This window comes from Ahaetulla prasina, chromosome 12 (assembly GCF_028640845.1).
Source record: "Ahaetulla prasina isolate Xishuangbanna chromosome 12, ASM2864084v1, whole genome shotgun sequence".
Classification (NCBI taxonomy): Eukaryota; Metazoa; Chordata; class Lepidosauria; order Squamata; family Colubridae; genus Ahaetulla; species Ahaetulla prasina.
The window spans coordinates 29,232,231-29,259,219 of NC_080550.1; the positions used below are offsets into that span (position 1 = coordinate 29,232,231).

Below are 26,989 nucleotides of genomic sequence, written 5' to 3' on the forward strand. Positions count from 1 at the left end.
CTATGCTTGTTCAACTGCCATCTAGGGTTCCTGAAATGCACTTCCTGGAGCAATTTTTTTTTATTTGAATTTATATCCCGCCCTTCTCCGAAGATTCAGGGTGGCTTACAATGTGTTAAGCAATAGTCTTCATCCATTTGTATATTATATACAAAGTCAATTTATTGCCCCCAACAATCTGGGTCCTCATTTTACCTACCTTATAAAGAATGGAAGGCTGAGTCAACCTTGGGCCTGGTGGGACATGAACTTGCAGTAATTGCAAGCAGCTGTGTTAATAACAGACAGACTTAGTCTGTTGAGCCACCAGAGGCCCTTTGTGGGGGATCCACTCAGTTTTATCCTGGAAGAAGCATTCAAATGATGTTCTAAGCCAGCAGTGCCTAACCATTCCGGCTCTGTGGACTGGCACTGGCGGGGAGAGGGGATGGTTTCACATGTGTGCCCGCTTCTCGCTGTCAGCTTTGGACGCCATACTAGGCTGAAGGCTTCCACATACTGCCACTTTCTCCGGTGTGGGAAAGTAGGAGAGGGGGGTGAGGGTACAAGGGGCTATTAGACATAACAACATTTTTCCAGCCGGTCAAGGTCAGGCTGAGCTCACATCTGGAGAAGGAGTGGTCAGAGTGATGGTTCGACATGGGACGGTTGAGGATTGGAGCATGTGGCCAGCAGAGGGGTCATGAGGGTGGAGATTTTGGAGTTGTATTACTGAGGGAGGAACCAGAATCCCCAGTTTTGGTTTTCATCCAACTGTGCCAGTTTCCCTATGCTAGTAAAAGAACTTTGAAAGATGTTGGCTTCGGAGTCTTTTCTGCAGGAGGAGTTTTCTGGAACGCTGACATTTGCACTAATAGATCTTCATGTGCTCACATGCTGCTTCCACGGCCCAGTTCCCAATGGGCCACAGCCCAGTACTGGGTTGCAGACCAGGGGTTGGGGACCCCGTTCTAGGCAACTGCCAGAAATCACCTCTCAGCATCCACTGAAATTGAGGTACAATCAGTGGTGACATCTGAACTGGTTTACTACGGCTCACTGGCTGCACATATGCTGCGTGCATGCACAGGGTGCATCAAATGCGAGGTGCGCATGCGCTCAGTGCACGCCAAAAGGAGGCATAGGGTGAGTAGAATAGCACGTGCGGGGAGGGGTGATCAGCTGTGGCACCGCAAACTTTTTTTTTACTTTTAAAAGCATTTTTTTACAACCTGTTCATCCGAAGAGGTTGTAAAAAATGCTTTTAAAAGTAAAAAATAAGCCTCTGACGATCAGGCAACTCAGCTGTGATTGTCAGAGCCTTTTTTTACCTTTTAAAAGCATTTTTACAACCTATTCGGCCAAATAGGTTCTAAAAATGCTTTTAAAAGTTAAAAAAAAAGGCTCTAACGATTGCATAACTCAGCTGGGCATAAGCGGGGAGGGTGAGGGTACAAGGGGCTATTAGACATAACAACATTTTTCCAGCCGGTCAAGGTCAGGCTGAGCTCACATCTGGAGAAGGAGTGGTCAGAGTGATGGTTCGACATGGGACGGTTGAGGATTGGAGCATGTGGCCGGCAGAGGGGTCATGAGGGTGGAGATTTTGGAGTTGTATTACTGAGGGAGGAACCAGAATCCCCAGTTTTGGTTTTCATCCAACTGTGCCAGTTTCCCTATGCTAGTAAAAGAACTTTGAAAGATGTTGGCTTCGGAGTCTTTTCTGCAGGAGGAGTTTTCTGGAACGCTGACATTTGCACTAATAGATCTTCATGTGCTCACATGCTGCTTCCACGGCCCAGTTCCCAATGGGCCACAGCCCAGTACTGGGTTGCAGACCAGGGGTTGGGGACCCCGTTCTAGGCAACTGCCAGAAATCACCTTTCAGCATCCACTGAAATTGAGGTACAATCAGTGGTGACATCTGAACTGGTTTACTACCGGCTCACTGGCTGCACATGTGCGCTGCGCGTGCATGCACAGGGTGCATCAAATGCGAGGTGCGCATGCGCTCAGTGCACGCCAAAAGGAGGCATGGGGTGAGTAGAATAGCACGTGCGGGGAGGGGTGATCAGCTGTGGCACCGCAAACTTTTTTTTTACTTTTAAAAGCATTTTTTTACAACCTGTTCATCCGAAGAGGTTGTAAAAAATGCTTTTAAAAGTAAAAAATAAGCCTCTGACGATCAGGCAACTCAGCTGTGATTGTCAGAGCCTTTTTTTACCTTTTAAAAGCATTTTTACAACCTATTCGGCCAAATAGGTTCTAAAAATGCTTTTAAAAGTAAAAAAAAAGGCTCTAACGATTGCATAACTCAGCTGGGCATAAGCGGGGAGGGGGGTGAGGGTGGGCAGGGATTTTTGCTACCAGTTCTCTAAACCACCCGCCGCCATCACTACCGGATTGGCCAATCCAGTCCCAACCGGTAACATTTCACCCCTGGGTACAATCCTCCCCATTGTTGCAACGCTCTCAAATGATTTGTGGATTAAGGGAGGTGGGGTCCAACCGATCTGGAGTTTGTCTGATTGCGGAAGAACCTTGCAAAACCGCCTTCATGACAAGAGCCAGGATCTCACCCGATTTGGGGGGACAGTTTCCATCCGTTCATTTCTTCTTCCCCGTCCTCAGCTCCATTTTTGCCGAAGCTGAATTCTTTCACTCCCTCTGCCCTCAGAATACCTCCCTTCCACCCCACAAGACCTCATGGAAGGTCTCCTGCTTGTGCCGGGGGTTGGACTAGAAGACCTCCAAGGTCCCTTCCAGCTCTATTCTGATTGGTTGAGACTAGTCTCTCCTGCTTTTCTCAGGGATTCAAACAGACTCCATTATTTTGCAGCGCAACTCTACGGAATGGTCTTTCCAAGCTGCAGGAACTGGAACTGGTCATCCATGCAACGATCCCTCTTTAAACATGATCTGCACACACGCAAACCTCTCCAGCACACGAGGTGCAGCCAACACTTTCTCCAGAAGGGGACGCTGGCCACTCACCGGCCTCTCCTGGCGGCTGCAGCAACTGCCCTCCCCAGGGAAGGCGAACATGACATCACCTTCTATTTTTAGAGAGGAGCCACTGAGGGGCTTAGAGCTGATGCACAATGAGGGCTGTTTCCCTCCTGGGCGAAAGGAGAGACCCTGGAGCCAGGAACAGCTTTCCCAGCTGTTGTTTGTTTGCAGAGAAACCACACACACACACACACACACAGATACGCGCACACACACACATGCACACACGCACCAGCCACTGCAACCCAGACAGAGAGCAGAGGCTGTGCCAGCCAGCTACACTGGAGGATTGTGTGGCCTCCAGCTGCTGTCACCCTCAATCTGGGCAACTCAGAGCCACATCGAGGCTTTCGACATCAAAGTCAGCTTCAACAAAACAAACAAGAGTTTTTTTGTAACTGCAAAGTCTTTGGATGTCTAATGTCAATTGCCAACTAACGTAAGATTGCTTGGATCCTGAGACCACCCCTGGCCCCATTTCAGTTCACCCTCCTGGTCTGAATCGTTTGCAATCCCCTGCAATCAATCAATCTCTCTCTCCATCCATCCATCCATCATCTACCTATCTATCTATCTTTCTATCATCTATCCACCCACCCACCCACCCACCCACCCATCTATCTTATCTATCTTATCTACCTTATTTATCTTTTATCATCTATCTATATCTATCTATCCATCATGCGGCCCTCCCGAGCTCTGTTTTCACTGGTAGAGGGTTGCAGGAGGCTGTGGCAGCTAAAAGCGGAGCATGAGAGCCTGTTTTTGCTGGCGGAGGCACTGTGGGCCAGTCCTTTGTTGTTTCCAGGGCAGCCCTGCAGGCCAGATCTAAGCACCCCACGGACCAGATACGGTCCCTGGGCTTTGAGTTTGACGCCCCTGATCTAGAAGATGCCAGTCACTCTTGGGCAGAAAGCACTTCCTGCTGGCATGACAAGTAGTCCTCGACTTACGACCACAACTGAGCCCAAAATTTATGTTGCCAAGTGAAGCATTTGTTAAGTGAGTTTTTCCCTGTTTCACGACCTTCCTTGCCACAGTCATTAAGTGAATGGTTATTAATAGTTATTAAGTGATTAGTAAGTGAATACGTTGTGCAGTTAGTAACACGGTTGTTAAGTGAACTTTGCCTTTGCTGGTTGGAAGGTCGCAAAAGGGGATCATGTGAGCCCGGGGGGGACACTGCAACCATCATAAATGTGAGTCGGTGGCCAAGCAACTGATTTTTGATCACGTGACCACAGGGATGCCGCAGCAGTCATAATTGTGAAAAAACGGTTTTAAGTCACTTTTTCAGTGCTGTAGTAACTTCAAACTGTCACTAAATGAATGGTTGTAAGTCAAGGACTACTGTACTTGCTTTTCCCCATAGTTTGCTCCAGGACCGCAGCTTGGTGCCTCCTGCTCTCCACAACACCATCTGGGGAAAGGGAGAGAGGCTACGGCCACCCTTCCCCAAATCCCTTCCTTCCTTCCTCCCTTCCTCCCTCCCAGTCTCTCCTTCAAGGTCAGCGGTTGAATGCAAGAGAAGCATGCAGGGCTTGGGAAGGAGGGGGTGTTGGAAGGAAGCAACATCCAGTCTGGTACACACACACACACACACACACACCAGTGCAGCCACAGGAGTTTTTGTGTGCCTGCGTGTGGATTGACTCAGAGCAGATTAAGAGAGTTGGAAGGGACCTTGTAGGCCATCTAGTCCAGCCCCCCAGCCCAAGCAGGAGACCCTACATCATTTCTGACAGAGGGCAGTCCTGTCTCTTCTTGGAAGCCTCCAGTGATGAAGCTCTCACAACGTCCAAAGGCAACTTCTGTTCCATGGATTGGCTGCTTTCACTGTCAGAAAATTCCTCCTTATTTCTATTAGAAATAAGAAAATTTCTCCTTATTTCCAGGCTGAATCTCTCCTGGATCAGTTTCCATCCGTTGTTCCTTGTCTGACCTTCAGGTGCCTTGGAAAACAGCTTGACCCCCTCCTCTCAAAGGACTCTGCCTGCTCCTTGTATCAATCCATACACAGGCCCATAAAACCTGTGTCTGAGCTGGCCCAGAAAAGACCAAGCCTGCTGTGTGAATGTTACTAGATCCAGATCTACTCGATCTTCCCTTGGTAAAACTGCTTAGACGGGACCTGCAAACCTGGTCTGTTTATTCCTGCCTTCTGAGCCAATGCCCCAGTTTTGCCTGCTCTGGAAGCAGCAGCTGGGATAAGGTCCCTTCACTGTATCCCAAGGCTGGAGCCAAAGGCAACCGAGAGGCTGTGCAGGGGCCCCTGTGCCCCCCCCTCTCGTTTTGCAGGAAGGCCTCCTCCAACTGCAGCCCTGCCCAGGAAGGGAGACCAGGGTGCCTCTGTGACGGAGGCCCAGGAGAAGTCATTTCCGTTCCCAGGATAGGACCGGAAATGGCTCTCTGGAGCCTCCCGCAACGCCCCACCTGGGCAAAAGTCCCAGTAAAATTGCAAATCTGAAGTCCAGCCCTTGGCCTTGTTCCAGGCTGCTGCTTGGCTGGATGGGAGAGCAGGCGAGAGGAGGAGCGCGCAGGGCACGGGTGGCTTGGCATAAGCAGCACAGATCTGGAACCGCCCCTTCTCCCTGCTCCCCCCCATCTCCCCTTGCAATTCCAAACTGCCCAGGAGGATACAAGCCGCCCCTGTTCCTTCAGCTGATTGAAGTCGAGAGGGAGGGTCAGCTGGCAGCCCACCCACCAGCACGCTGCCCTGCAGGCCCAGGCGGGCCACACCTGCTTCCTGCCCCCACCCGCTCCAATCATCTGAACGGGATGCCCAGCTTTTCTGGTGCAGAGGCTGGAGCTGGCCATGCGCCGTTTGGAATCCTGTTTCTGGAAGCTCCTGAGCCTGGAGGGAAGGAGATCCAGCTGCCTAGCCCCGCTGGGCCCTGCAGCAGCTGCTGTTCGTGGGTCCCGGCCTGCGGTGCCCAAGAGCGCAAGCTGCCCACTAAGAGCCCCAGGAGCCTGGGAGGATGATTTCCCCAATTCTCTTTTTAAACAGCCTAAACTGGTAGCGGCTCCACCCGAGTTCTCTCCTGGGATTCTCTGTGCCTTGGAGTGGCCACTGACTGGTCACATCATCCTATTGGAGTCGCCATCTCCGGCCAGTGAGACAGACTGAAACCCGGTCAATTTGCAAGGGGAGGAGATAGGCAGTATTTGCAGGGCCCACACTGTCCCCCGTTATGTGTGGGGCTCTATCTTCAAAGCACCTAGCAGTTAGCATGCCCAGATGCAGACGCCATCTTGACCTGTTCTCACATGGACACACACACACACACACCAGGCTATGCAAAACTGAGTGAGGGAGGACAGAATTATTTAGCTGTGGCCCTGAGGAGGAAGGAGAGGTGGGAAACAGAGTGAGGGAGAGAGAGAGAGAGAAAGCAGAGAGAGGAGAGAGAAGAAGGAGAGAAAGAAAGAAAGAAAGAAAGAGAGGAGAGAGAGAGAGAGAGAGGAGGGGGGGGGAGACAGAAAAAGAGAGAAAGAGCAAAAGAGGAGAAAGAGACAGAAAGAGGGGGGGAAGGGAGAGAAACTCCCTGTGATGTCAGTTTCTAGACCAGACCTCCCTCCAAAATCTGATACAGATCGTCCTTGAGTTACAAACTTAGCGGTCAAAAAGTCACGTCAGTCATAAAGCATGTCAGCCATATGACAATTCAATTGTATGACCCGTTTTGCAGTGCCCCAAAGTTCGGTCCTGTAACTGTGGGGAGGAGCCAACTTTGAACCTAGTCCTAAGTAGCCCCCAGGTAGGTCCATGGAAGACCCACTAAGAGTCGAGGACTTTCTGTATGAGAGGACTCGCAAAGACTTTACCTACAAAGATGCGGGAGGAGCAGCCAGGATGGCATTTTTCAGACTGAATGAGGACTCTTCCTGTTTCTACACCCCCGTTGCCCCCTCAGCTTAATCCAGCTTTTCCAAAGAAGATATGGATGACAGTACCCATGATCCCCAGCTGAAGAGCCCCACAATGTACGGCAGCCTTGGGTCATCCCTGGTTGAGGTTTATTTTGTACTGGCCGGCGTGGAAACCAAAAGACACGGAGCCTAGATACCCCACTTACCTTGCCTTGGGCCTTGAGGGGATCCCAGCCGTGGCCGTCCAGAGAAGGAGGAACCTGGTAAATGTCCTGCCCCAGGCCGGATGGGGCTGGAGGGACTTGGTAAATGTCCTGGGATGGGCAGGCCGGCCCGGCTGGCACCTGATAAACATCCTGGGCTTGAGAAGGACTTTGTTTGGGGTAGGTGGGAATCTGCTTGCCGGCTGGAGACTGGAAGGGCCCCGGGGCCCCTGGGGCCTTGTTGGGCGCTGGCACCAAGTAGACATTGTCTTCTTGGGGAAGGTAGGAGGGGTGCATGGGGGTGTATTGAGAAGCAGGGGAGAGCGGGGTGTAGCCCCCTTGCTGGGAAAAGACCAGTGGGGTTTGTCCTGCGGGCTGGGGCAGCGAAGGCTGGAGGGGCCCCGGGAGCTGCTTCTTGTCATACATCCCCACCAGGATCTTGAGGCGGTTGCCTGGCACGATGCCCTGCCGGCCGTGCAAGGAGCAGAGCCACCAGCCGTCCAGGCCTTGCGTGTTGCGTTCCAGCACCGTCATGATGTCCCCCTTGCGGAAGGAGAGCTCGTCCGGGGACTCGGCCACATTGTCGTAGAGGGCCTTGGCCAGCACGTTCTGCAAGAGAGGCGAAGGGGCTCACGTCAGGCCAGCGATTCATGCAAACCAGCCCAGTCCGCGGAGCGGGCCCCACACTCAGGACCTACCCTGCCATTGGCAGACCACAGGGGCTATTAAGGAGGGCTGGCCCATCGTGCCAAGCCACGAACCAACCCCACCAGCAAGAAACATACTAACCATGGTTTCTTGAGCAAGTCACTGCAGCCGAGTTCAACAACATGCTAAACCCCAAAGCTTCACTAATTAGAAGAGGAAACTGGACGGCCGCTTGTCTGAAATAGTATAGGTTCTCCTGCTTGAGCAGGGGGCTGGACTAGAAGACCTCCGAGGCCCCTTCCAACTTCTCTTCTCTTCTCTTCTCTTTACTCTACTTTACTCTACTCTGCTCTTGATTGTGTTTTGCACACTGAAATAAGTCCAAATCAACCAAACAAACACTATACAGCAGTGATGGCTAACCTTTTCCGGACCGAGTGCCCAAAGCGCGCATGTGCCCTGCCCCTCATGCATGCATGTGTGCCCCCCCATGTGCCCTGCCCCCTGTGCACGTGTCCCCCACACATGCCCTGCTTCCCCGCGCATGCACGGCAGAGACCCGAAGATCAGTTGGCCGGCAGGGAGATATGTGTTCATGCGCGGCGGAGCTGAACTGGGGCGACAGCTCGCATGCCTATAGAGAGGGTGTTGTGTGCCACCTCTGGCACGCATGCCATAGGTTCACCATCACGAACCTAAAATGTAGTCATGTGACTATGGGGTTGTGAGACTATTGGAACTTTGAATCTGATAGGCTGCGTCAAGATAGGCTGCGAGATGGAATAGGAAGGCGAGGAAATACATAGGAGGTCGCTCGCGTATTGCACCTCTTCCAAGTAAAATAGCTTTTTTCCCCCTTTTTCCAAATATTATGAAATTTATGCAGTCCTGCGGACAATTTGCTGCACGGGAATAATCAGGACTGTGGAGTTTTTTTTTACTGCTTTCATTTCAAGAATAAATCCAGGCTCTGCCCAAACGAAGTTCAGGGTCTTCTTCCCTCCCTCCCAGTTTGTTTTTTTCTCATCCATTCTCTGGGAAGACAAAACCTTCCTAAAGCAGAAAGCTATGTTCTGTCCCTTTTTAAAATAAATATATAAATAAATGAAAGCCCTTGGAAATCTCAATAAAGCACCAAGACAATCTTTGTTTTTATTCTTAGAAAAAACCCGAAAATAGTCCTTGTTTTCCTTTGGAGGAAACAAAGTCCAGGACAGACTTGGGCCCCTCTTAAGCGCTTTGTTAGTCATGTGAATTTGGCTTTTTTTAGGGTTTATAAGTCAGTTTCGTAAGCCGTGTTACTGTTAAAATAACTTATCCAAAGTTCATTTTCCTTGTGAATAATTTCGCCTTCTCCAATTACAAGGCTGGCTGATTGTGCAAAGGCAGCCTTTGGGTTTTTTTGTTTTTAAAAGTGCAAACTACATGCGTAATATGCTATAGATTAACCATCCACGGGTAAAATGGGTGGTCTGCCGTTGGGGGGCCAAGAGGGCAGCTGATCTTGTCCCGGGTCCTCCTGTGCTGAGGGGTGGGTGGCTCTTCCCCACCCCCCAGTCCTTTCCCAGGCAGGAAGTGCCAGAGCCATGACTCAATGACAGATTTCCCTTTGTGCCTCCAGCAGAAGAGGTTACGATGGAAAGCTCACTTCCCAGGGCAAACATCTCCCATGGAAGGAAGGGGGGAGGGAGGGGGGAGACCTCCATGCCTCTGGATCAGCTCTTCCACTTTTTACTAAAGGTTGTGGGGCCTCATCTGCTCCCGGTCACCAGACCAGGCCAAATCTTGAACAGATTCAACCTCTTGGCAAGGATTCCACTTCCTGGTTTGGCTGCCAGAGCACAAAACAAGATTTGCAAATCGTAACCATGATCAGTCAGGGAAGAAGCAGATTTTTGCTAGAGACCAGAGAAACACCTTTGCATCCGTGGCTACGTTGATAAATCAAGATTTAATGCCAAGCAACTAGTGCTTTACAGCCCTCTCTAAGCGGTTTACAGAGTCAGCCTCTTGCCCCCAACAATCTAGGTCCTCATTTTACCAACCTCGGAAGGATGGAAGGCTGAGTCAACCTTGAGCCTGGTGAGATTTGAACTGCCAAATTGCAGGCAGCCGGCAGGCAGCAGAAATAGCCTGCAGTACTGAATTCTAACCACTATGCCACCGCGGCTTGTATGATTTATGTTGATTGCCTTTATCTTATGTCTATCACTGAGTATTGCATCTTATGATTTACATTATGATTATGATCATGATTTATCACTTGTTTGTATGTACACTGAGAGCTTATGCACCAGAGACAAATTCCTTGTGTGTCTAATCACACTTGGCCAATAAAGAATCCCATTCCATTCCACTCCACTCCACTCCACTCTCCACTCCTACATCCCATCTCCATCTCCATCCCATCCTATCCCACCCCACTCCATTCCACTCCCCTCTTTAGCCAGGGGCCTCCTGGCTAGTTTCAGAGAATTGCTCTGTCCCCCAGCACTTCCCTGCTCCAGATGACAGATTTGCCGGTTCAGCATCCTTCTTTTTGTGCTATGTTTCCTCTCAGGAGACCAGGGATACATTTTCCCCTACAAGAGCACTTTGTTTACAATGTTTAGCCAGAAGAAAATGTTCTGAAGAAAACTCCAAAGACCGAAGTGCGAAGGCAATTTATGCATTGGGGCTGCAAGGCCAACTTTAGCATCACAACCCAGGCAAAAAAGATGGTGGCGTTTCCTATGTCCAGTGCCAAGAGGCTGCAGGTCAACCTTCAGCATAGGACCAAATGCCAGTGGAGAGTTGTAGCCCCATGGAGGGCACCAGGACAGCAAAGGTAACCCAGATGCTCAGACTGACCTGGTCCCTCCAAGTATCAGGAAAAACAAATATTCTCTTCTCTCATTTCCACCCCTTTGCGCCAGCAGGCTAAAACAATGTTTCTAAACCCAAAAGTGCTTTTTCAAAAGGCAACTGGACTTCATTTTTTCTTAAAACATTTCGCTTCTCATCCAAGAAGCTTCTTCAGAACTGGATGAGAAGCGAAACATCTCCAAGGAAAAACAAAAGTCCATTTAACTTTTGAAAAAGGACTTTTGGGACAACCATCATCTGGATGACTGAGAATCTCCATGGACAATGTTTCTCAACCTCAGCAATGTTAAGTTGGATGGACTTCAACTCCCAGCATTCCTTAGCCAGCATGGGATCATGGGAGTTGGTCCATATGCTGGCTAGAGAGTTGGTTCCCTTCTGGCTGGGGAATTCTGGCAGTTAACGTCCACCCATCTTAAAGGAAACCCTAACAGTGAGGACAATTAACCAGCGGAACAGTTTTGCCTTCGGAAATTGTAGGCGCTCCATCACTGGAGGTTTTTAAGGAGAGACTGGACAGTCACTTATCTGAAATAGTATAGGTTCCCCTGCTGGAGGAGGGGGCTGGACTAGAAGACCTCCAAGGTCCCCTCCAGTGCTATTCTATTCTAAACACTGGGCTAAAAGGCCATTTCCTTTCCACCTCTGAGCTACTCCTACAAGTTGCTTTTTTGCATATTAAGCTGCGGTGGGCTTCAGGATGCTCAGCCGAGATTGGAAAGACAATCTCACGGTTTCTACATATCTGATGCTGGCTTTCAAGAATGCAAAGCATTTCCCAGCTAGCCTCGACTGTAGCAAGAAGAGTCCCATGGCTGAAAATGAACAGAAACAAAAAGCTAGAATGGTGCAGGCAATTTCCCTGTGAGAAAGGAAGATGGAAAGGCAGAGGCCTTGAAAGTTAGCAGGAGTGGAGGAAGAGGAAGACCTCACAGCTGAACTATTGAAATCCAGGGGCCTGACTGTGTGCATAAATATCTGGTTCTGCTTGCGTAAAAGACTGGCCCTTTGGCAAACAGCTCTCTTTAATCATATGCCATTCCTTCTTCCAACCCAAATTCGAACTAGTAATACAGCACAGTAGCAGGACTGTACAGCAGTACAATCCTCTGATGGCTGGGGAATTCTGGGAGTTGAAGTCCACATGTCTTAACGTTGTTGGGAACCATTGCTCTAGATTATGCTGGAACTATGCTAGAAGCAACCTGGAATTAAGGAGAAACTTCCCAACAGTGAGGACAATTAGCCAATGGAACAGGTGGCCTTCAGAAATCATGAGTGCTTCATCACTGGAGGTTTTTAAGAAGAGACCGGACAATCACTTGTCTGAGATTGTATAGGCTCTCCTGCTTGAGCTGGGGGCTGGACTAGAAGACCTCCAAGGCCTCTTCCAACTCTATTTCAAATTTGAATGTGGCTGGGGAATTCTGGGAGTTGAAGTCCACTCATCTTGGAGTTCCTGAGGCTGAGACACACTGATGAAGATTGGTGTGCAAAAAAACAAAACAAAAAAACACCAACCACCATCACTCTGGAGGAATGTAATAACCAATAGGTGTAGCAAGCCATCGAAGAGTGGGGAAAAGACAGCCATGCATGCCTCTATCCCCCAAAACATTTCCACAGATTGCAGCTTCCTGGGGTCGTGTGACTGCCGTTTGCAACCTTCCCAGTTGGCTCCCAACAAGCAAAGTCAATTGGGGGTGGGGGGTGGCAAGTATGATTCACTTAACAACTAAAGTGATTTCACCACAACCGTGGCAAAAAAAGGTTATAAAACTGAGACAGGACTCACTTAACAACGGCCTTGCTTATCAACAGACATTCTGTTCCCAACTGTAGTCCTAAATCGAGGTCTCCCCCCTGACCTTTTGATCCTACCCCACACACCCTGGTTGTTTACTTAAAAAGTCAGCTGAGGGTTTAGAAATTCAGCATGTTGTCACTGAGTAAACTACAAAAGCACAGACAAGTATCAGCAAGAGTGAAGCTCAACTTCACCATCATTTCTTAATCCCCAAAGAATGACCAAATAATAACAGAAACAAACAAACCCCGACTTGTTCGCAGAACTATCGGTTACTTAAGACAATGGTACCACGCAAGTTAACAAATTATCACAAAAGACACAGTGCTAAGTATTTATCTCTTGCCTACAAGGCCCTGCTATAGTATCCTATTTGTTACTCATTAAAGTTACAGAGTTAGGAACTGTTTGTTTATTTAGCTTTGATGTGACCGTTCTTCATCCATTAGGGAAGGGATATTCTCTCCCCTTCTAAATGCACTGCTAATTTATTCATTTATCTGAACAGTACCCCATGCAGTTGCATGAAGCCCTCTGTCTGGCTAGAAGGCCAGGAGCAGACAGACCTGCTTCTCTGGACCTTTTGCAGCTGGGCCTCTTGTTTAGACTACAAGAACAGATCAAGATGTACCTGGGAGGGGAAAAAATATTTCCCAGAAGAGAAATGCAGGAGAAAAAGGCTGAGATAGGCCCAGTCAGATAACTTTGCTGCTTTGGGTGCAGGGAGGACACATTTTTCCAACCCAAATTTCCAAAGAGGCTTCTCGTGTTTCAAAGGAGAATCTCAGGAATGTGCGAAGAGAGAGAGGGGGGGGGGGGGAATGGATCAAATCTTCTGTTCAGAAACAAGAGAGTGTTTTGGCAGATGACCAAGGCAGTTGACTCCCTACCACACTTCTACCCTTGGTGGACTTCAACTCCCAGAATTCCCCAACCAGCATGCCCTGGCAAAAAGAGGATTTCTGGACAAATGCTCTTTGCCAGGGCATGCTGGTTGGGGAATTCTGGGAGTTGAAGTCCATAAATCACCAAGACTCGAAAAATCCTGTTCTAGGTTCTTATTTTCTTGGCTCTAGAGCAGGGGTGAAATCTAAAATTTTTTGCTATCTATTCTGTGGGTGTGGCTTGGTGGGTGGGTGTGTCCTGTGACTGAGTGGGTGTGGCCAACTCAATGTCACTCACAGCCATGCCCACTCAGTCACAACCCCCCCACCAAGCCACGCCCACAGAACCCAGTAGGGAAAAAAAATTAATTTCTATTCTGCCTTTTCCCTTTCCCTCGCCACCTGTTCTCCCTTCACCTAGGCCCCGGAGCCGCCACCTGCCTCAACGGGGTCAGGGAATGCACCATTCCCTGAGGCCCCGGAGTCGTCCCCAGCTTGCCGCTTCCTCAACCGCATCAGGGAATGCACCATTCCCCGACACCAGCCTTGTCCCGGAGCCGCCGCCCGCTCTTTCTTCGCCACGCGGCATATACTTACTTTCCTCCAGCGGCTGGCTGCCAGGAAAGGCAAGCGTCCAAAAGTTCCCAGAGTTGCTCTCCTTGAATATGCCGCCTTGTTCTATGCGCCGGCTGCGCAAGCGCACACCCAACCTGCCGCTGATAAATAAATGAAATAAACGGTATGTGCTTGCGCAGCCGGTGCATGGAACAAGCAGCAATGGCAGCGGCAGATTCAAGGTGAGGGATTCCAGTAACTTTTGGACGCTTGCCTTTCCTGGCAGCCAGCCGCTGGAAGAAAGTAAGTATACGCTGCGTGGCGAAGGAAGAGCGGGCGGCAGCTCCGGGACAAGGCTGGTGTCGGGGAATGGTGCATTCCCCGACCCGGTTGAGGCAGGCGGCGAGCAGGGGGTGGCTCCGGGGTCTCAAGGGAATGAGGTATCCTTGGGCCCTGATCAAAGGCGAAGGGTGAACAGGCGGCGAGCAGGCAGCAATTGGGTGAAGGAAGAGCGGGCGGCGGCTCCAGGGAAAGGCCGGACTCGGGGAATGGTGCATTCCCTGACCCAGTTGAGGCAGGCGGCGAGCAGGGGGTGGCTCCGGGGTCTCAAGGGAATGAGGTATCCTTGGGCCCTGATCAAAGGCGAAGGGTGAACAGGCGGCGAGCAGGCAGCAATTGGGTGAAGGAAGAGCGGGCGGCGGCTCCAGGGAAAGGCCGGACTCGGGGAATGGTGCATTCCCTGACCCGGTTGGGGCAGGCGGCAGCTCCGGGGCCTCGGGGAATGGGCCCCGCCCCCTGACCTAAGGGTGAGCAGGTGGTGAGCTGTCTTCCCGGTGTTCCGGTGTCCAGCTTGCGAAGGCTGGATTGCGGGCCGTGGACTGGTTCGGGGGCATGGCCAACCAACGATTGCTACTGGATCAGCGAACCAGAACCAATCTCCGCTACCTACTCGCCCGATCCGGTCCGATCTGGTAGCATTTCACCCCTGCTCTAGAGCCACTTCAGGGACGTGGTGGCTCAGTGGCTAAGATGCTGAGCTTGTCAATCAAAAAGGACAGCAGTTCAGTGGTTCGGATCCCTAGTGCTGCGTAACAGGGTGAGCTCCTGTTACTTGTCTCAGCTTCTGCCAACCTAGCAGTTTGAAAGCACATAAAAAATGCAAGTAGAAAAATAGGGACCACCTTTTATGGGAAGCTAATAGCCCACTGTGCGCCTTTGGGTTTAGTCATGCTGGCCACATGACCACGGAGACGTCTTCGGCTTTGAAATGGAGATGAGCACCGCCCTCTAGTCGGGAACGACTAGCACGTATGTGCAAGGGGGACCTTTACCTTTTAAAGCCGCTTCTGAATGTTACCTGGTCATTTGATGCTTTAAAAAGTTTTCATCCCCTTTCACCCAGGCAACAGCTCCAGAAATTCAAGGTCTCCGCCCCTCTTCTCCACAGGTCCTTTCCAGTTCCGCCTGGTTCCTCCAGAGTTGAGATGCTAATTAAAAATGCATTCGGCTGTGTCTGTGAAGAGTTTCTCTGGATTTATGGCAGGGGTGGGGGAACAATGGCCCTTTTATGATTTGTGGAATTCAACTCCCAGAATTCCTGATGATTCCCAGATTCAAGAATTCTGGGAGTTGAAGTCCACAAGTCACAAAAGGGCCACCGTTTCCTACCTCTGCTTTATGGTCAGGGCCTCCATTCCAACACACGCTACATCGCAGTTTCTCCTCTTTTCCTTCTCCCGTCACAAAATGTGACAGTTTGTTTTGAGCATTTTGCTGGAGGGGTGGGGTGGGGGATATGTTGGGGTGATGTACGATTAAACAGCCTCCCATAAATTGCAAGCAACCAACTATGACGCCAAGCAGGGGTGGGCTACTGCGACACCTTTAGGCCCTGTGGACTTCAATTCCCAGAATTCCTGGGCCAGCCATTTTGGATCAGCAATTCTGGGAGTTGAAGTCCACTGGATGTAAAGTTGTCATAGTTGCTGGCCCAGGAATTCTGGGAATTGAAGTCCACAGACCGTAAAGGTGCCAACCTCTGATGCTGAAGGGCCCCCAAGTGCCCCATTGCAGGAAAGGGAAACAGAGGTGGAAATTCATAATTGTAATAATAACATAGTGGTCCTAGACTTACAACCATTCATTTAGTGACTGTTCAAAGTTACAACTGCACTGAAAAAAATGACTTATAACCATTTTTCACACTTACGACCACTGCAGTATCCTCATGGTCAGTGATCATATTCTGGAAGCTTGCCGATTGGTTCATATTTATGACGTTGCTGTGATCTGGAGTCATGTGATTCCTTTCTGACAATCAAAGCCAAGAGGAAACCAGATTCACTTAACAATTGTGTTACTAACTTAACAAGTGCAGTGATTCACTTCACCATCCTGGCAAGGAAGCTCATAAAATGGGGCAAAACCCACTTAACAACGGTCTCGCTTCACAAACAGAAGTTCCAGGTTCAACTGTGGTCGTAAGTCGAGGACTAGCTGTAACGCTCTGTACAATCTCTGCAAAGCGCAGAATGCAGGGACAACTTTTCCTCCAGCCCCCGGAACGGCAGGATAATTAATGTGGCTGAAGGAACAAGCAAATAAAGGCCTGTGCGCGCAAGACAAAACAGGCCATGTTCTCAGATAGGAATCCGATTACAGCACCACCCTCGCCACTCACGCAAAGGCTCTTTAAGTCGCCGAGGAGGGGGAGGGGATGCTACGAAAGCAAAGTGAGTCACTTGCAGAAAATCCATTGCAACAGGATCTGAGTTTCCTGTTGGGTTGCCGGCTCCTAAATCACTCTCCTCCTTCGGGAGACTTTTGGCACAGAGGCAGGCTTGTCTGTGTGGGGGTGTAAATTCTCCAGAGCAAAGGGGCAAAGCGAGAAAGCCTTTGGGGGTGGGGGTACACATGGGGAAGGGTCCGGCTTGAACAGGGCAACGATGGTAACTTTACAACTTGTGGACTTCAACTCCCAGAATGCTTGAACCAGCCAAGTCCTGCACTTACAGCCAAAATTGTAGCCCAACATTTCTGTTGCTAAATGAAACATTGGTTAAGTGAATTTTGCCCCATTTTACAACCTTCCTTGCCACCGTTGTTAAGTGAATTATTGCAGTTGCTAACTTAGTGTCGTAGTTGTTAAATGAATCCGGCTTCCTTATTGACTTTGCTTGTCAGACGATCGCAAAAGGGGATCACATGATCCCAGGACATTGTGAACGTCATCGCTATGAATCAATTCCCAAGCCTCTGAATTTTGATCACATCGCCATGGGGATGCTGCAACAGTTATAAGCATGAAAAATAGTCCTAAATTACTTTTTTCAGTGCCATTGTAAGTTTGAACAGCCACTAAATGAACTGTTGTAAGTTGAGGACTACCTGTGGTTTCCCACCCCTGGGCTTCTGGACCACGAAGCAATGTTTTTTTCCTCCACGATTTGGGTCAATGCACCAAAGGAGTTATTAAGAATCTTCCTCCTAATTGGGAATTTTCCTCCTAATTGAACAACCGCACCCCAGCTCGATTCCTTCTGGATGAACTGAGTGTTAATTCCCAGGCCGCAAAAACAATGGATTGGGAGAAGTGGCCCATTTGTGAAGACAATCTACTAATCTGCACCAAACATTACTACCAGAGCATTGAACGGCAGACCAAATTGCAAGCACACCATGGAGGCAAGCTGCTGAATCCTAAATATATTTCCTTTTGCTGGACTTCGGGGGGGGGGAATTTACTCCAAGTGGCTGAGTTTATACCAAATGCTAAGCCAATATCCTAAGCGTTGTGTGCGGGATCTTTTAGGGTTCACTGCACTGCGCTCGCCCAGAAAAAGGGGTTATAATTCGGTCCTTCACTTAAGCCTACGATGCAAAGGAAGCCCACCCACCCCTGGAGTGGATCCTCCCTTGGTTGGTTTGAAGGATTCAGCACAATTAGCAGCTCTGAAGCAGGCTGCCTCCAAACAGCTCCTGGTTGCGGAAAAAGCTAATAGAGATGAGACGCAAAAGCTCTCTTCCAGCCACAGAGCCCGGGTGAGAATTAATTTTCTGCTCCGATGGACCTGGCATACATTCCACCCTGCTATTAACAGCAGGTCAAACGAGCTGCTTTTATCATGCAAAACCTGCCAACTTCAGGTGGGATCCCAAAGTAATAAGGGAATAATATTCCTGCAACCGCTGACACTGAGCTTATTGTCTTGGCATCAAGGCTGATGCTATTGCAAACAAAGCCAGCCATGGAAAGTCCTCCCTGCACAGGAAAACAGGATGTCACACCAGTAGCATCACACGTTGGCTCCCAATCGCTCCACCGCAAGAGAAAACAAAGAGTTAAAAGTAAAATCTTACACTTAGGCAAGAAAAACCAAAAGGACACATACAGACTGGGTGAAACCAGGCTCAATAGCAGTAACTGTGAGAGGGATCTTGGAGTCTTAGTGGACAACCAGCTAAATATGAGTTAGCAGTGTGCAGCGGCAGCCAGGAAAGCCAACCCTAAATTGCATTAACAGAGTGATACAATCAAGATCAAGTGAGGTACTAATACCACTCTAAAAAGCCTTAGTAAAACCACACCTAGAGTACTGCATCCACTTTTGGTCACCACACTATAAAAAAGATGCTGCGACTCTAGAAAGAGTGCAGAGAAGAGCAACCAGGATGATTAGGGGACTGGAGGCTAAAACATACAATAAATGGTTACATGGACTGGGCATGGCTAGTCTAGTGAAGAGAAGGACCAGGGGTGACATGATAGCAGTCTTCCAATATTTGAGGGGCTGTCACAGAGAGGAGGAAGGGGGTCAAGCTATTTTCCAAGGCACCTGAAGGCCAGACAAGGAATAATGGATGGAAACTGAACAAGGAGAGATTCAACCTGGAAATAAGGAGACATTTTCTGAGTGACAACAATCAACCACTGGAACAGAAATTGCCTTCAGAAGTTGTGGGAGCTTCATCACTTTCAAGAAGAGACTGGACTGCCATTTCTCAGAAATGGTGTAGGGTCTCCTGCTTGGGCAGGGGGTTGGACTAGATCACCTACAAGGTCCCTTCCAACTCTGTTAATCTGTTAAAGGCTGGCAACAAAACCCAAGGAGCCGTGACACGGCACCAAGCGCCTTTGGATACCCCACCTGTCCCCATGTTCCATCTCTTACTGCAGGTAAGACATTTGTAAACCGCTTAGAGAGGGCTGTAAAGTACTATGAAGTGGTATATTTTTATGATGACTATGATAATGATTTATCACTTATACCTTTTATGTACACTGACAGCTTATGCATCAAAGTCAAATTCCTTGTGTGTCCAATCACACTTGGCCAATAAAATTCTATTCTATTCTATTCTATTCTATTCTATTCTATTCTATTCTATTCTATTCTATTCTATTCTATTCTATTCTATATAAGTCTAAGTGCTATTGCTATTACCTTTCCTTCCTTCCTTCCTTCCTTCCTTCCTTCCTTCCTTCCTTCCTTCCTTCCTTCCTTCCTTCTCCTTCCTTCCTTCCTTCTTCCCTCCCTCCCTCCATGATGCACAGTGGTTAGAATGCAGTATTGCAGGCTAATTCTGCCAACTGTTAGCAGTTCAAAACACACCAGGCTCAAGGTTGACTCAGCCTTCCATCCTTCTGAGGTCAGTAAAATGAGGACCCAGATTGTCGGGGGGAAAGGTGCTGGCTCTGTAAAACTGCTTAGGGAGGGCTGTGAAGCACTGTGAAGCAGTATATAAGTCTAAAGGCTATTGCTATTGCCCTTCCTTCCTTCCTTCCTTCCTTCCTTCACTCACTCACTCACTCACTCTTTCCTTCCCATCCATCCATCCATCCATCCATCCATCCATCCATCCTTTGCAGTGGTCAGAATAAGGACCCAGATTGTTGGGGGCAAGAGGCTGACGAAACCGCTTAGAGAGAGCTGGAAAGTGGTATATGTGTCTATGTATTATTGCTATTAAGGAGGGGGTACCCTCAAGATGGTGAAGTGGGGGGGGCAACCCTGGCCAGATCAAAAAGAGGTTGCCAGTTACTTCTCTGCATGAGTCACTGTTCTAGGCTGCTTTCCTTCCAGTCACGGAGCCCGCCCAGCAGTGACTCACCTCAAATGGGGTGGGGGGGAGGTAGCTCAAGAGTCTTGCTTTTTATATCCTCTGCGAGAGGTTGAGCACTCCACATGCCAGACTGATGTGCCTTTCCCCAAAAGCAGAAAGCATGACTCAGAGCGGAGGGGTGGTCCGTGCTAGCATCATTGAGCAGAAAATGACAGGAACCTTTTTGGTCTGTCCACCCGTCCCGTCCCATTTCCCCCCCCCCCGCAGTTTTACAACCACACATTCTCCGCATGCTAGGACAGAGCTGTGGTTTCCCAACCCCAGTCAGATCTTCAGATCCGGCACTCGGGCCCTTCCATCCTTCCACCGGCTCCCACAACAAAGTCCTTTTTGTGCCTGCGTGGTAGGCAGACAGTAGGGAATTGTCCCACCCCCACCCCAAGGCCTGAAGTGTGTGGGAGTGGCCAGGACAAGAGCCCTAGAAAGCTTGCTGCAGAGGCTGGGGGTGGGGCGGGGGTCTTTCCTAATCACAAACTTCCTCCTCCTCTTTCCAATTTGAAGAAACAAAGCACTGCATAGTTAACCCTCCAAAATCTTGGCCGCTTGAAGCTGGGTGGACTTCAACCCCCAGAATTCTCCAGCCAGCAAGCGGCGACCGTAAGTGTGAGGATTGGTTTTAAGTCACTTTTTTCCAGCGTTATTGTAACTTCAGGCAGTTGCTAAATGAATGGTTGTAAGTCAAGGACTATCTGTATGCAGCACTTATCTAAACATTTCTTTAGATTTTTCTAATTGTGATTTAATCCTTTTATCGTTACAAGATTACATAAATTAAATTCCATTTGAATTGATTTTATATTGTTTCAAAATCTAGTTTCTAATCTCTTTTTCTCTGATTTTTCTTTTTTTTCTGAGCTGTGTTTTTAAATTTCCACTACTATTACTTAAATTCTCATATACCATCAGATGGCAGCCAAGGTTATTCACTGTGTCTCTTTGCTGCCATCTAGTGCTCATTCGGGTCTTGCAGCCCAGTGTCAGATCCACCTTTAGGCTTTGCATGGACCTAGAGGGATGATACGACGAGCCAGAGAGCAGCATCTGCCATAACTTCTAGTTTCTCTCCACTCGCCATTGGTTTCAATCTCGTGTTCTCTTTCAAATATAGGTAGTCCTTGACTTATGGCCACAATTGAGGCCAAAATTTCTGTTGCTAAGCAAAACAGTTCTAAGTGAGTTTTGCCCCATTTTATGACCTTTTTTGCCACTGTTGTTAGGTGAATCACTGCAGTTAAGTTAGCCACATGTTTGTTAAGTGAATCTGGCTTCCTCATTGACTTTGCTGGTCAGAAGGTCACAAAAGGGGATCACATGACCCCGGGACACTGCAACCGTCATAAATATGAGTTGCCAAGCATCTGAATTTGGATCATGTGACCCTGGGGATGCTGCAAGGGTCGTAAGTATGAAAAATGGTCCCAGACCTAAAGTCCCTTTTTTCAGTGCTGTTATAACTTCAAACGGCTACTAAACAAATGGTTGTAAGTCTAGGATGACTGTATTATTAGAGTTATGAAAATCCACCTCTGTTCCCCTTTCCTACGAGAACTACCTGTATGTATGACAGTTTGCTAAAAAGTGGGGGGAGGGAAACCATGTCTTTCTGAAACCCAATAGGTTACTTCAACAATGACAGGGACTAAACCCCAACATTTTGGACATCAAATGAGCCACAATGGTGCAGTGGTTAGAGTGCAGTCCTGCAAGCTACTTCTGTTGCCAGTTCAAATCTCACCAGGCTCAAGGTGGACTCAGCCTTCCATCCTTCCAAGGTGGGTAAACAGAGGACCTAGATTGTTGGGGTTAATTTGCTGACTCTGTAAACTGCTTAGAGAGGGCTGTAAAGCACTGTGAAGCAGTATATAAGTGCTATTTTCCTTCCTTCCCTCCTTCCTTCCTTCCTTGGTGGCACAATGGTTAGAATACAGTATTGCAGGCTGACTATGCTCACAGCCAGGAGTTCAATCCTGATCGGCTAAAGGTTGACTCAGCCTTTACCCACCTTCCGAGGGGGGTAAAATGAGGAACCAGATTGTTGAGGGCAATAGGCCGACTCTCTAAACCCCTTAGAGAGGGCTGTAAATATTGTAAAGCGGTATATTAGTCTAAGTGCTATTCCTTCCTTCCTTCCTTTCTTCCTGTTAAGAGTACAGTATCGCAGGCTAACTCTGTCCACTGCCAGGAGTTCAAATCCCACCAGGCTCAAGGTTGACTCAGCCTTCCATCCTTTTCGAGGTGGGTAAAATGAGGACCCAGATTGTTGGGGGCAAGAGGCTGACTCTGGAAACCCCTTAGAGAGGGCTGTAAAAGCAATATGAAGTGGTATATAAGTCTAAGTGCTATTGTTATCAAGCAGTTCAGCCCATGGGTCTGCTCCAGCCTCATCTCCAGATTGGATGTTAGACCACCAAACATTTCCTACTACCTACACTATTTCCCTTGTTTTCTTCCCTAAAAAAAGGAGACTCACTCTGCAGAGAACACTGTAGTCTCACCAGGTGCTCTGTTCCCCAAAATCAGTGGGGGGTTTTCACATCGGTAATTCATGGGCAGAAATCACGGTGTCCCCACGTGACCACTGACTCTGCTCAAAGGTAGCGATGCGCAGCACTTTGACATGGCTGCATTTGATATATTATTCTTTTCTTGTTTACATTTATATCCCTCCCTTCTCCGAAGACTCAGGGCGGCTTACAGTGTATATGTAAATGTAAACAAGAAGAAATTATTCCTCTTTTCCCAAAACAACCGAGCTGCTCTCTGACCAAGGATTTTCTCAGCAAAGAATCCATCTGTTTTGCTGCATAGTTCATGAATATTACCAACAACCGAAGATCCAAAAATAAAAATATAACAAGCAACCACAACTCTTTGATTCTGACCCTTCAGAAGCACAAAAGTAGAATCATTGGACTGGAAGAGACCTTAGAGGTCTTCTAGTCCAACCTCCTCTCCCCCCGCTCAAAGCAAGAGATCTTATATCATCGAGGTCAAATTTCTTCTTGAAACCTTCCAGTGATGGAGCACTCATACCTTCTGGAGGCAAACTGTTCCCGATTGCCCTCACTGTCAGGAAATTTCTCCTTAATTCCAAGTTGGATCTCTCCTTGATTAATTTCCATTAGTTTGTCTAATCTATCTATTGTCAAAATGTGATAATTTCACATTATACAACTGTCATAATTTCAAAATTGCCCTTCTTTTGTGTAACTGCAGTCCTTCCGAACCCCTTCATTTTACTGCCTTGTTGTGGCGAAGGGGCTTGCGTAGCTCAATGAAGCTATGAGCTATGCCATGCAGGGACACCCAAGACGGACAGGTCATAGCAGAGAGTTCTGACAAAACGTGATCCACTGGAGAAGGAAATGGCAACCCACTCCAGTATCTTTGCCATGAAAACCCCATGGACAGTACAAAAAGGAAAAAAGATATGACGCCCGAAGATGAGCCCCTCAGGTCAGAAGGTGTCCAATATGCTACTGGGGAAGAGCAGAGGGCTCGTACTAGTAGCACCAGAAAGAATGAAGCAACTGAGACAAAGCCGAAAGGACGCTCAGCTGTAGATGCATCTGGTGGTGAAAGGAAAGTCCAATGCTGTAAAGATTTTAAGACAGAGAACGAGGTGGCTGGATGGAGTCAGTCGGCATGAGTTTAAATGGACTCCAGAGGATAGTGGAGGACAGGGAGGCCTGGAGGAATGTTGTCCAAGGGGTCGCGATGGATAGGACACAACTTCGCAACTAACAACAACAAAGTCCTTTAGAATGCAAGCAAAGCCACGTTAAAATTAAAATAAAATAAATCAGAATCCAATAAGGAATTATCAACCTCTCCCGGCTCCATTGAAAGTCAATTGGTCTTTATTCTCCAACAAATGGAAGCAGCCTGTCCATTTTATTTCCCAGGACTTCAGGCACCAATCCAGCAAAACTTGGAAGCCTAGGAATGGAGCATTTCCTTCCAAGAAGGCACCAATGGGCTTTGCTTCCCTTTTTTGCACCATGACTATGAAGCATGCAAGTTTGTGAGAATCAATTAGCAAGGAAGGCCAGCAGTGGGATTCTTGGATCCAGATGGGGAAAGTAACACTGATCTAAGAAACATCACAACACAGAGGACTCATTCCACCAGCTTGGAATTCTCTTCATAACCCAGAAATTGAGCCCGAGAGAGAGAGAGGCCTTTCCACACTCCCTAAAGCAAGAAGCCCTTGAGATCTGAGACAGCTACTCAAAGCCAAGAGGAGGAGATGGAGGAGCAAGAGATGGAAAAGAAGGAGATGGAGATGGAGGAGGAGGAGGAAGAAAAAGAAGAGGTGGAGGAGAGGAGGAGAGGAGGAGGAGGAGGAAGAAGAAGAAGAAGAAGAGGAGGAGGAGGAGGAGGAGGAAGAAGGAAGAAGAAGAAGAGGAAGAAGAAGAGGAAGAGGAAGAAGAAGAATCTTTTTTTTTTTTTTTTTTTGTTCAAAAAGTTTTTATTGGTCAAAAAAGGTTTATACAAATACATATCAGGTATGGTAAATTTTCATTTTTCTCATCCAAGATAAGAATTTTGCTCAAATTTTTTAACACATACAACAGCCATATGGCAAGCAGGTGACACGAAGTAGCTAAGTTTACAAATCTTACATACGCAATAAAGAAGGGTCAAGAATAAACAGAATATCATACAAAAGAGAATAAGGAAAACCAACACAATACCAAATATCTTTATCACTTCCTAGTTTTGGATCTCAGAACTCTGGGTTCAGCCTGACCCAACTCCAGGGCCGCAACAGCGGCAGCCGCCACCGCCCCATGGTCTATAACCTCCCCTTCTTCAATTCCTGGGTCATCTGATTCCAGGAGGGCTTTGTGTTCCTCCACGTAGGCCGTAGCCTCCGCAATTGTACTAATTTTTTCGTAATGCCCTCCCGGAAAATCATCAATCCCTCTGGCATCAGCCATCTGAAGCCTACTCCCTTCTGGTACAATTTGCTTGACAAAAAGTAATATTTCTTTCTCATTTCACGTACCTGTCTGGGAATCTGCCTCAGAATGGCTATCTCCTGCCCCTGTAAGTCAGTGCCCCACTCCTATGTTTTCTAAGAATTTCATCTCTCGCCTCTTCTCACAAATTTGACATGAACCTCTCTGGGAACTGCATGCGTGCGTGCATATTGTGAATTAACTCTATAAACTCGCTCCACATCCCAATTCATGAAATCAACACCTCTCCCAAGAAATTCTCCCAACAATTTAGTCATAACATCTCTCAAATCTTCTTGGTCCACTTCTTCCAAATTTTGAAACCTAAGGAAATAAGACATTTTATCCATCTGTAGTCCAAGCACAGCATTGCCTGTCGTCTCCTCTTTTTTCTGCACTGCCCGCATCTCACCCTCCAGACCTTCCACTTTCTGCTTGTTTTCTGCTGAGACTTGTTGAGTATCCTTTAAATCCTTTTGGATAGTCACAATTTCTGCTCTTATTTCCGTTTGGCCTCTTTGCAAATCATCCAGTTTCTTGTCCATATTGGATAACTTTTCCAGAATTCTCCATCTCTCCAGCAGTTGGTCTCTGACCTTTGCCATTTAAAAAAAAAATTCAAAATCCTCAGGCAAGCACAGTATCCTTGTAATTTCCTCCGGATCCACCAGGGGCACTCACAGGAGCAACGAGTCCAGAGTACAGTTAGTCAACCAGGAAGTCAAGGGAAGTGATGTCATCAAGATTCTCATAGTGAAGGCGGAAGCTGGACGCCACCACTGTTCTCAGAGGAGGGGGCCTCAAACCTCCCTCCTAAATTTCTCCATCACCTCTTCTCCAGAGCTCCACAAAACCGGTAATCTTCTTATTTTAAGTTCTCCTCTCTCCAGAATGACTCGTGCTCCTTCCAGCCGCAGGGGAGAAAAACCCCCCCGCACTCCGGAGCACTCCACTCCCGTTTACCGATATCCCCTTCCCTTCTCCATTCCTCAATTCTTCTCCGTTCCCTGTTCACCACCAGGCTGCTGCAGTTATAAATCCAAAGCCCCGGTGTCACCGGGCACAGCGGCCCAGGCGACGACCAAAGTAATGGCCGTGGCCCGTGGCCTCCAAACCCCGCCGAGCCTAGGACGCGCCAGCATCGGTCCCCCCAGTCCTGTATGTCGGCTGGGAGACCCCTGGCGAGCCGTCCGTGCGGCAGGTGTCCTTTTCGGAACACCTGGCCCCTAGGGGCCTCGGCGGCGGCCGGATTCGGGCGCTGGGGGCAGGAGAAGCCTCCAGACGACCGTTGCCTCTGGACACCGGAAGTCGTCTCTCAAGAAGAAGAATCTTTTGAGCACGCATTCTTCTCCTCTTGCACTGAGTTGGCCTTCTCCAAACTTCTGCATGTGCCAGATGAGTCCTACAATGGATGTGTGGCAGATACATGTCCAAAGACTTCTTTCTCCAGAAGAACTGCAAGCCAGCCAAGACAAATTCGGCACACACACACAAAAATCTGCTGATGATGGTCCAAGAGAAATCCTCTTAAATTTCTGACTCAAGTACTCATATGCCGTCATCGGAGTCTGTCTGTCCTTCATAAAGCATATATTTACTGCCTATTTTTGACAAAAACACCAACCATTGTCCCATAAACTGCAGAATGAACGAATGGGCAAAAACGAAGTAACACAAAGATCATTAAAAGGCCTGGGGAGAACTCGCTCCCTATTAAAAAAAGGGGGGGGGGCTCAATTTATTTGAGAAGTCGCCACCAAGAAGTGATTCCTGCCCTCTTAAAGTCCCACAAAATGAGAATCTGGGGGAGAATCTCACTGGTGAAGCATGGAGAAGAGGCAGGAGAGAAATGTACATTATCTTAATATGCTTTCCTCAACCGGCTGCTCTCAGCCCAGATGCCTTAGACTACAAGTTCTATAATCCTGTCAGTTTTGGGTCATGCCATCTGAGGATTATAAGAATCACCGCTCAATACATTTGAGCGGGGAGGGGGGGAGGAGCAGCCAAAATACCGGCCGTTTCCCACGGGTAGCTGCAGGAAATGCCATCTGAGAAATGAGCATCGCAACAGCATGCCTG

General features: G+C 48.4%; 1 protein-coding gene across 3 annotated transcripts in view; it reads right to left on the minus strand.

Annotated features, from left to right (window-relative positions):
- The window catches only part of BCAR1 (BCAR1 scaffold protein, Cas family member), a 55,625-nt gene that overhangs the window by 15,402 nt on the left and 13,234 nt on the right, over positions 1-26,989 (minus strand). The window contains exons 2-3 of one of the 3 annotated variants that reach the window (XM_058154952.1): positions 13,863-13,981; positions 7,065-7,670 (exon numbers count right to left, since the gene is read on the minus strand). The exons of 1 other annotated variant lie outside the window; for it this stretch is intronic. In XM_058154952.1, the coding sequence (XP_058010935.1) occupies positions 7,065-7,595 (531 nt within the window). In that variant the 5' untranslated portion in view covers positions 7,596-7,670; positions 13,863-13,981. The remainder of the gene's footprint in view (positions 1-7,064; positions 7,671-13,862; positions 13,982-26,989) is intronic. One more of the 3 variants, XM_058154951.1, reaches the window with a different exon arrangement.